Genomic DNA, 11,185 nt, shown 5'->3' with positions numbered 1-11,185 from the left:
TTACTCACTGGCGGGATGTTTGAATATGATCCGAGTTAACGCCGCCGAACTTTCAAACTGATATTACTTCGCTGGTAATTGCCATTTTAGTTACCAACATCAACAAATAACATAGTAACGGTCTCTTCCTCGTCATCTCTGTCGTGTTCTCCGTTTGTCAACTTGTCTCTGTATCAGTCCAGTTTTCCGGTTTCCTTATACCACTTTAGAATAGGTTTCCGTAGTATTTTGTGTGGTAAACCAGCGAAGAGGAGTTGACCCATGATTCCCAGTTTTGATTCTTGGTGGAACCCCACCCTCGATAATCCTTACAATTACTGGCGAAGTAAAATATACTACTACTACTACTACTACTACTACTACTACTAATAATAATAATAATAATAATAATAATAATAATAATAATAATATTAATAATAATAATAATTTCTTTATTAACTAGAAAGGGTTTACATCAAGAAAACATTATGGACAGTACAGGACAAAGCAAAGAATGTGTGTGTGTGTGTGTGTTGTGAGGGTTTTGCGTGTAAACAAGATTAACATAATGAAAAAAAAAAAATCAGTAATGTATAATCCTCAATAGGGAGCAGATATTCGAGGGCAGCTCATGAAAAAACCCTATTAAAAAAACCATGGATACCCTGACTTTTGGGGCAGGCCCGTTCATTCGCACCATTCTCGCCCCTTTCATCCACCTTTCAGCAAACTGGCTAGAAGACAACACTTCCTTCTCTATCCTTATTTTACTTTTCAAGCTAAACTTGTGGAAGTTGATCAGGAATTGGCTAAAGAGAAAAGTATTTGTCTCCAGCCCCTTCAATCTCGTCCACCATACAACCTCTTTCGTCATAGCCACCAAGCATATAAAGACACCCTTCCCTTCCCGGTTAGAGGAAGGTCGTGGGGCGATCTTCAGGTGTTCAACATTTGGTATAAAGCCAGCAGTTTTAGGGGTGGGCATAAGTCGAGTACATGGAGCCCAATTTTCAGTTGATACTTACTTTATCGACCCCAAAAGGTAAAAGGTAAAGTCGACCACAACAGCATTTGAACTCAGAACGGAAAGAAAGACGAAATGCCACTCAAATGAGAGAAACGAAATATTTTCACAACTAATTTAACAATAGTTAAAAAAATAAGATAAATTGATCAGTGTTGTGGTATGATTTTTATTTAAAATGTGATTGTTGCATGTCAGTTTCGTAGACAAAAATCCAAGAATTACTACCGTTTCCGTTTTAGGAAAGACTTCAACCCCGCCCCCACCCAGACCAGGAAATGAAAACTGCATCCACTAGATTGTGAGTGCATCATCCTAACCTCTAGGCCACTGAGTGATTTCACAGTAAAGGCTCAATAACACTGAAACAAAATTTTGATTTTTTCTTTTTTTTTGTCTTTGGTCAGTAAGTGTTATGTCATATTTGCTTCTATTTAGAAAGGAATAGCCATGTGTTGAGAGGGATTCTTTGGGGTTTGAATTAATGTTACAAAAGAAAAATTTGAAGAGAATATTAGCCATTTTTCATACTTTCTAGGAGTAAGCAATAGCAAATAACAGTTGCTACCTAAGGCGCAGGAGTGGCTGTGTGGTAAGTAGCTTGCTAACCAACCACTGCGTGGCATCTTGGGCAAGTGTCTTCTGCTATAGCCCTGGGCACACCAATGCCTTGTGAGTGGATTTGGTAGACGGAAACTGAAAGAAGCCTGTCGTATATGTATGTGTATGTGTTTGTGTGTCTGCGTTTGTCCCCCTAGCATTGCTTGACAAGCGATGCTGGTGTGTTTACATCCCCGTCACTTAGCGGTTCGGCAAAAAGAGACCGATAGAATAAGTACTGGGCTTACAAAAAGAATAAGTCCCGGGGTCGAGTTGCTCGGTCCCGGGGTCGACTAAAGGCAGTGCTCCAGCATGGCTGCAGTCAAATGACTGAAACAAGTAAAAGAGTAGAGTAAGGATAAAAGCTGTGTTACCCATTGTGATGTGATAAATGCCATATTTTATGAGTACATAAATTGTTTGACAAAAAATTTAAGCTCAACATCCTTATATATCTTAAAAACAACAAATGTACAACATTTGTCCATAAAATCTTTCAAAAGTTTTTGGAGGAAATTTTCAAAAAATTTTAAAACATTTTTGGGGAAAATTTTCGAAAAAAGTTTTCAAAAATTTTTGGGGAAAATTTTCAAAAAACTTTTGAAATATTTTCAAAAAATTTTTGGGGAAAATTTTCGAAAAAGTTTTAAAAAATTTTGGGGGGAAATTTTCAAAAAATTTTTGAAAAATTTTTGGGGAAAATTTCAAAAAATTCTATTTAAATTTTTGGGGAAAATATTCAAAACATTTTTCTAAAATTTTGATGAAAATTTTCGAAAAATCTTTCAAAAGTTTTTGGGGGAAATTTTCAAAAAATATTTTTGGTGTAAATTTTCGAAAAAGTTTTCAATAATTTTCAAATAATTTTTGAAATATTTTTGGGGAAAATTTTCAAAAAATTTTATTTAAATTTTTGGGAAAAATATTCAAAAAATTTTTCAAATACTTTTGGGGAAAATTTTTGACAAATTTTTAGGGAAAATTTTCAAAAAAGTTTTGAAAAATTTTTGGAGAAAATTTTCGAAAAATTAAAAAAAAATTTTTGGGGAAAATTTTCAAAAAATTTTTCAAATAATTTTCAAAAGGAAAATTTTCAAAAAATTTTTCAAATATTTTTGGGGAAAATTTTCCATTTTCAAAAATTTTTGAAAAATTTTTAGGGAAAATTTTCAAAGAATTTTTGACAAATTTTTGGGGAAAACTTCAAAAAATTTTTGAAAAATTTTTGGAGAAAATTTTCAAAAAATTTTTCAAAAGTTTTTGGGGGAAATTTTCAAAAAATTTTTCAAAAATTTTTGGGGAAAATTTTCAAAAAATTTTTCAAAAATTTTAGGGGAAAATTTTCCAAAAATTTTTCAAATATTATTGGGGAAAATTTTCAAAGAATTTCAAAAAATTTTAGACAAATTTTTGGGGAAAATCTTCAAAAAATTTTTCAAAAATTTCTGAGGAAAATTTTCAAAAAATTTTTCAAAAATTTTTCAAATATTTTTGGGGAAAATTTTCCATTTTCAAAAATTTTTGAAAAATTTTTAGGGAAAATTTTCAATTTCCGTTAATTTCCGGTAATTTCCGGCAAACTCCGTTAATTTCCGGCAATTTCAAAAATTTTTGGGGAAAATTTTCAAAAATTTTTGGGAAACGTTTTCAAAAATTTTGGGGGAAAATTTTCAAAAATGTTTGGGAAAAGTTTTCAAAAATTTTGGGGGAAAATTTTCAAAAATTTTTGGAAAGAACGTCTCTGCCAGTGGATTCCACACTTGTTCACCCTCCAGGTAGAGCCAGAGGTGCCTCTGCCTCAGCGCATGTCTGTGCATCATTAACAGATCCTCTCAAACACAGCACATCGCCAAAGGTCATTGCTGCCTCTGTGAGGATCAAAGTTCAAAGATTATGCATGCTCCACCACTTTGTTCCATGTCTTTCTGGATCTACCTCTACCACAGGTTCCCTCCACAGTTTGAAATTGGTACTACTTTACACAGCTGTCCTCATCCATATGCATCACATGACCATACCAATGCAGTTGTCTTTCCTGCGCACTACATCTGATTCCTCTTATGCCTAACTTTTCTCTGAAGATGCTTACACTCTGTTGAACATGTACACTAACATTGCACACCCAGCGAAGCATACTGGCTTCATTTCTTTCAAACCTACACATGTCCTCAGCTGCCATAGCCCATGATTCACTGCCATGCAACATAGCAATCCACACACAAGCATCAAATAATCTGCCTTTCACTCTGAGGCCCTTTGTTGCCAGCAGGGGTAGGAGCTCTCTGAACTTTGCCAATCCTAATCTTATTCCCACAGCTACACTCTTGGCGCATCCACCCCCACTACCAACTTGATCACCTAGATAATGGAAGCTATCTACTAACTCAAGCTTGTCCCACTGGCTGTTGATGGAGTCCATTTTCTGCCCATTTGCAGTGTGTGTATGATGGCCATCCACTTGTAATCGAGGAAGACCATTGCTGACATTTAGGAACATTGTGCACTTTAGGACTATCTTATATTTTGCATTTGTGGCTCCATTGGTGAGTAATGAGCCCTCTCTTGACAAGCATACACAACTGCAAACATTGCAAACCAAGCTTTCCCATTCACTAATCTAACAGTGCACTTTTGAGCAGTACACTTAAATTCTTCATGAAAAATATGTGCTCTTTCAAAGGTGCTGTCCCCCTCCTTAACATTCTTCCTCCATCTGTGATGATGACAGGCATTGTTCTCCCAGTCGGTCTTCTGCATATCACAGGCCTTTAATGAGGACTTGACACAGTCCTTAAATCACAGCCTAGGTTTCTGCTGGGGGTCTCTTTCCATTAACAAGTTCCCCATATAGCATCTGTTCAGGGATCTTGTTGTCTTTCATTCTAATAAGGTGCCCAGTCCAACATAACCGGTGCTTGTGCACCATTGCCTCAATACTCAAGATATCAGCTTTCCTCAAGGCCAGTGTGTTTGGAGTTTTTAAGGTCCAGTCAACATTCAGAATGCGTTTTGGACATCTCTGATGGAAGTGTTCAAGGACCTTTACATGACGTTTGTAAAGGGTCCATGTCTCACATAAGTAAAGGAGCAATGTCAGTACGTATGCACGGTACACAGCAATATTTTTGTGCCTTGTGATGCAAACATACATACATGTATGGAGTGAATGAAGAATGAGATGGTAAGAAATGGGGTAGGGATGCGAATATACTGAATGAGAAACAAGGGTCAAGGTGGTCAATGATAAATATATGTTGGATGGAATAAGTGGGAAAGTAGATGATGACCAGAGATTGTTAAGAGTATAGGGATGAATGTAGTGATTGATGCAGGAGTAATCAATGATACATATAAGTTGGGGAGTAGGTAGTGCCTAGCAGCATTGGAAGGTGGAAAGTAGCAGGACTGTGGGAGAGAGATGACAAATGGGTGCAGAGGTTGAAAAACTGTGAGTAGAGTGTGAAAGAGTCTAATTTAGTTTATGATAGCATTAATCTTACTGTGAGATTAAAAACATTATAGAATTAAGTTGCTGGTCAATAGAACTTTAATATTTAACAATATTATAAGGTAGCAAGCTAGCAGAATCATTAACATGCCAGCTAAAATACTTTGTGACTTTTCATCTGTCTTTATGCTTTAAGTTTAAATTCCATCGAGGTCGACTTTGCCTTTCATCTCTTGAGGGGGGTCAATGAATCAATTACTAGTTGAGCGCTGGTGACATATAATTGACTTAACCCCTCTCTTGAAATTGCTGGCCTTGTGCCAAACTGTGAATACGAAACACACGGTTCTGGGTTCAGTCCCACTGTGTGGCACCTTGGGCAAGTGTCTTCTACTATAGCCTCAGGCCAACCAAAGCCTTGTGAGTGGATTTGGTAGACAGAAACTGAAAGAAGCCCGTCGTATATATATATATATATATATATGTATGTGTGTGTGTATATGTTTGTATGTCTGTGTTTGTACCCCACTTGACAACTGATGTTAGTGTGTTTACGTCCCTGTAACTTAGCGGTTCAGCAAAAGAGACTGATAGAATAAGTACTAGGCTTACAAAGAATAAGTCCTTGGGTCGATTTGCTCAACTAAAGGCGGTGCTCCAGCATGGCCACAGTCAAATGACTGAAACAAGTAAAAGAGTAAAAGAGAGAGAGAGAGATTTAAGTGGGGATTAATATTAGCTCTCAGTAGTAATATTGCCTCTGTCGCTAATATATATTTATAATGATATTCATTTGATCAAGGACATCACATGAGAATGAAGGCAAAGAGTTGGCTCTGGACTTGTGCAGCTCAGATTATCCCTGTGCTCCTGCACATTTAGTCATACGTTAGCAAGTGTCATTCTGTTTGGCAAATGCACAAAAAATCTTTTTCAACACTAGGCCATTGCTGGCACAGGCCGTTGCCAGCTTCGTCTGGTCTCCGTGCTGGTGGCATGTAAAAAGCACCATCCGATCGTGGCCGTTTGCCAGCCTCATCTGGCACCTGTGCCGGTGGCATGTAAAAAGCACCCACTACACTCATGGAGTGGTTGGCGTTAGGAAGGGCATCCAGCCGTAGAAACACTGCCAGATCAGACTGGGCTTGGTGCAGCCTTCTGGCATCCCAGACCCCAGTTGAACCGTATAACCCATGCTAGCATGGAAAGCGAACGTTAAACAATGATGATGATGATGATGATGATGACTATGCTAGCAACTCAGCTTTGCCTTTCCTTCATCGAAAATATTTTCTGGTACAGTTAAGAATATATTTTGTGTTGTTGTTGTTGTTGTTATTATTATTATTTAGAATGTGTACATTTTTTTTGTTATTGTTGCATTTCATTTTTGTGTTCAGCAACAACACTTTAATAATTCACATACATCCAACTTAAACCACATACACATGAACAACACTATGAACAAACAATTTTAAAACAATGCATAATTATTTTAAAACAATGTTTAATTATGCATAAAAGCATAATCCTTAATTGTGCTCAAAAATATCTCATGAAAACCCATGAGAGACTGAAAGTGGCACACAATTAATTCCCTCATTGTAATTAAATAACAATAGTGAATAGATTAGCACACTTTCCAAATAGATACAAACGGCCTCTAACATTTATTGTCCATCCTCTTAAATGTTTACAGTATTTCCAGAGGGAAGCATTATTACCCAGACTGAGAAACAATATGAAATGATAACATAAAATAAATAACCTTTGTTCAAGTAACCAATAACTGGCAAAAGCTGTCATGCTGAAGAATAGTGGAAGGATGAAGGATGAAGGAGCAATGGTTGTATTGAGAGAGGTGGAAGAGAGAGAGAAAAATTATGAAGTAAGGTGGATTAGGTAGATAAATTGCTAGGGTGGGAAACTGAGTGAAGAGAGAGAGAGAAAGAGAGATGGGGAGGGGCAGAGAAATATATTTCTTTATTGCCCACAAGGGGCTAAACATAGAGGGGACAAACAAAGACAGACAAAGGGATTAAGTCAACTACATCGACCCCAGTGCGCAACTGGTACTTTATTTATCGACCCCAAAAGGATGAAAGGCAAAGTCGACCTCGGCGGTGTTTGAACCCAGAACATAACGACAGACGAAATACTGCTGAGCATTTCGCCCGGCGTGCTAACGTTTCTGCCAGCTCAAAGGCTGGTGTGACAGGCATTCAGGTGAACAGACAGTGAAATATAAGAAGAGATGAAAGAATGAATGAGAGAAGAGATAGCCTAAGTAATAAAGAGAGGGGAAGTGGGAAGAAGACAGTTAGAGTTCTACAATAGTCGGGAGGAATTAAAGTGGAAACATGATAAAATGACAGAGCTGTTGAGAGCGAGCAAATGTTAGAGAAATCATGTGTGAGAATGCATATATATTCATTTTGTTTCAGTTCCCTCAGCTGTGAGTGGGCGACCCTGCAATGGATTAGTGCTCTGTTCAAGGGGTATGTTGGTCTACCTGCCTAGTCAAAGAAATCAACCCCAGGGCTTATTTTTTAAAGCCTAGTACTCATTCTATTGATCTCTTTTGCCAAACTGCAAAGCACCAGTTGTCAAGCAACGGTGGGGTACAAATGCACACATAGCCCAAGGCTATAGTAGAAGACACTTGCTCAAGGTTCCACACAGTGGGAATATATATTTGTGTATATATGTGTGCATACTGTACATTGGTACATTTTTTTTTTACCATAAAAAGAAAATGCAATGATTTTATTTCACCTCTTTTATTACTATCAGTTAAATCAGTTGGTTTATCAGAGTTGTCACTGCTTGTGACTTTATCAATGGCAATCCCTCTGGTAAGAAGCTTACTACCCAACCACATGGTTCTGGGTTCACTTCCATTGCATAGCCTCTTGGGAAAGTGTCTCCTATAGCCTCAGGGCAACCAAAGCCTTGTGAGTGGATTTAATTGGTGGAAACTAATGTATGTATGTATATATGTAGGAATAAAAGTTCTTGTTAAGGTACAGGTTAGTCTATTAATAATGGGAGAAACAAAAATTAATATATTCTTCTATACACAATCACACTCTTATATATATATATATATATATATATATATAATTTCAACAATTGAGGGCAAAATTAATTAATTATTAATCAATTTCACCAAGTGTTCAGTATGCAAAGGGACCATTCAAGGCGAATTCAAATTATTACATTATATAAAAGGGCTTAGTAAAATAAATTACTTTGCCGCATACTGAACTCATTAGAAATAGCAGCTAAAAAACTTTTTTAAGGCTATTTCTAATACTTAAAGAAAATCTCTCTCATATATAGTGTTTGCATAATTTAACTCACAAAAGTTGTGAGTTAAATTATGCAAACACTATATATGAGAGAGATTTTCTTTAAGTATTAGAAATAGCCTTAAAAAAGTTTTTTAGCTGCTATTTCTAATGAGTTCAGTATGCGGCAAAGTAATTTATTTTACTAAGCCCTTTTATATAATATATATATATATATGTATATATATATATATCTTCATATATATATATAGGCGCAGGAGTGGCTGTGTGGTATGTTGCTTGCTTACCAACCACATGATTCTGGTGTGTTTATGTCCCTGTCACTTAGCGGTTCAACAAAAGATACTAATAGAATAAGTACTAGGCTTGCAAAGAATAAGTCCTGGGGTCGAGTTCTTCAACTAAAGGTGGTGCTCCAGCATGGCCACAGTCAAATGACTGAAACAAGTAAAAGAGTAAAAGAGAGTAAAGAGTATATATACATGAGCGCGTGCACATGTGTGTGTGTGTGTGTGTGTGTGTGTCTGTGCTTGTCCCTGCCCTCTGCTTGACAACCAATTGGTGTGTTTATATCCCTGAAACTTAGCAGTTCAGCAAAAGAAACTGCTACAATAAGTACCAATTATACAAAAATAAATACTGGGATCAAAAATAAGTACTGTTCTTCAAGGTGATGCCCCAGCATGACTGCGGTCTTAATTACTGAAACAAATAAGCGATGAAGAAAAAGGTCTGCCCTGAGTTTCACCCATTCAGGGTTCTCAGAGTAGACTGTCAACTTTGATTTACAGGTACAATACTGATATTCCAGACATGAATGGTTTGGAACTGATTATAATTTGCACTAATTTATGAGCAAGAACTTCAAGTTCCTGTGGTCAGCAGACTAATTTACCGGTACCTTGTACAGACTAGTACCTTGTACAGACTAGTACCTCACACAGACTAGTACCTTGCACAGACTAGTACCTCACACAGACTAGTACCTCGCACAGACTAGTACGTTACACAGATTAGTACCTTGCACAGACTAATACTTTGCACAGACTAGTACCTTGCACAGACTAGTACCTTGTACAGACTAGTACCTTACACAGACTAGTACCTTGTACAGTAAAGGGTAAAGATACCCTTCAGTCATGAATAGCCATGGGATTGCACCTAGAAAGTTACCCTCCGAGGTACAAGTCTGGGTAAGGTTGTTTATGGAAGACCAGTAGTTGCCCAAATATACCAGCTTCCCCTCTCCATGCCACCAATGATATTCAAAGGGAAGGCAAAACCTGATACCAGTGACATGGCAACTCATTTTTACTGCCGAGTGAATTGGAGCAATGTATAACAAAGTGTCTTGCTCAAGAACACAACATGGAGCCTGGTTCAGGAATTGAACTCATTACCTTATGTGAGCCTCACGCTCTAATCACTAAGCCATGTGCTTTCACAATATAGTATTAATATTGTACAGTATAGTATTAATAATCTTGTATAATATATACGAATGTACAGGGGCCTGTATTTCATTTAATTAATTAAGTAAATTTAATATTTGTTTAATTTAGAGTGTGTTGACCAAAGTGTAGTTTGGAAAAATCAAGAATTCCAGAAAGGCTTTGGAACAAAAGATTCTAGAACATTTAAGTTATACCTGTAATAAAAATATATGTCTATTTACTCTTCCCAGCACACTGTGTTCTATACCAGATAAAGTTTACAATATGTAAAATATATTATTGATATATTTTACTATTATTACATTACTATATACATATATTACATTACTATATACATATAAATGTACGTGTGGCTACATGGTTTTGGGTTCAATCCCATTGTGTGAGTCCTTAGGCAAGTGACTTCTACTATAATCTCAGGCCAACTAAAGCCTTGTGAGTGGATTTTGGTAGACAGAAACTGAAAGACACCAGTCGTATATATAGATACATCTATGAATGTGTGTGTCTTTGTGTCTGTGTTTGTACCTCAGCACCACTTGACAACTTGTGTTGGTGTATTTAAATCCCCCATAACTTAGTGGTTTGGCAAAAGAGGTTAATAGAATAAGTACCAGGTTTGGAAAAAAAAAAGTACAGCAGTTGATTCATTTGTCCAAAAATTCTTGAAGGCAATGCTCCAGCATGGCCTCAGTCTTATGAATGAAACAAATAAATGATAAAAGATATGTAACTGTGTGTGAGCATGCACTATAAATGTCATGTAATAATGCATGTCAGTAGAAGGGTTAATGTTTCTAACATTATGAATAGTCCGTCAAGCTACAACTGTAATTATATGTAATGAATTATATATATTTCAACTTTTTACTACTTGTTGCTCATCTCTTATCTATTGTGTTATTTTGATTATTTTACTGTGTTATTTTCTTTTCTCCAGTACCACTTTCTCTTCATGGCGATGTGTACTGGACATCAGTTTATGGAAGACACTTACAGATGCTGGACATTCATATCTTGTCTTTGGTATGAGAAGCGATCATTGAATGTACTTACTATACCTGAATGAATGTTCACATCTAAGAAACTCAGTGAATCAACAGTTATGAAAGAATAAAGAAACTGAGTAATCTTCTTTACATCTATATACATGCACACATACATCATCATCGCTTTAAGCATTCACATTGTTGTGCTTGCCTGGGTCAGACTGTCCCCCATGATCAGACACGTTCTCACGGATATTGGAAATGACTGACACTGCTTATATGACAGTGACACTCATTTACAACTATCACACAATGTCAAGACAAGGAGACGCTAACATGCACACACACATATACATAAATATGTGTGTATGTATGTGTGT

The 11,185-nt window shown here is 36.6% G+C and overlaps 2 protein-coding genes across 2 annotated transcripts in view; one reads left to right on the top strand and one right to left on the bottom strand.

The window, feature by feature from the left end:
• LOC115219168 overlaps positions 1-311 on the bottom strand; it is a 55,843-nt gene extending 55,532 nt beyond the window's left edge. Inside the window, exon 1 of the mRNA XM_029789274.2 lies at positions 1-311. This exon is cut by the window's left edge and continues 89 nt beyond it. Within this exon, the coding sequence (XP_029645134.1) occupies position 1 (1 nt within the window). The 5' untranslated portion in view covers positions 2-311.
• The window catches only part of LOC115219169, a 20,700-nt gene extending 9,515 nt beyond the window's left edge, over positions 1-11,185 (top strand). Inside the window, exon 2 of the mRNA XM_029789276.2 lies at positions 10,757-11,185. The gene's annotated coding sequence lies outside the window, so the exon portion shown is untranslated. The remainder of the gene's footprint in view (positions 1-10,756) is intronic.

Source organism: Octopus sinensis, linkage group LG14 (assembly GCF_006345805.1).
Source record: "Octopus sinensis linkage group LG14, ASM634580v1, whole genome shotgun sequence".
Lineage (NCBI taxonomy): Eukaryota > Metazoa > Mollusca > Cephalopoda > Octopoda > Octopodidae > Octopus > Octopus sinensis.
The sequence above is the reverse complement of the archived record's forward strand: the minus strand, read 5'-3'. Positions and strand labels throughout refer to the sequence as shown.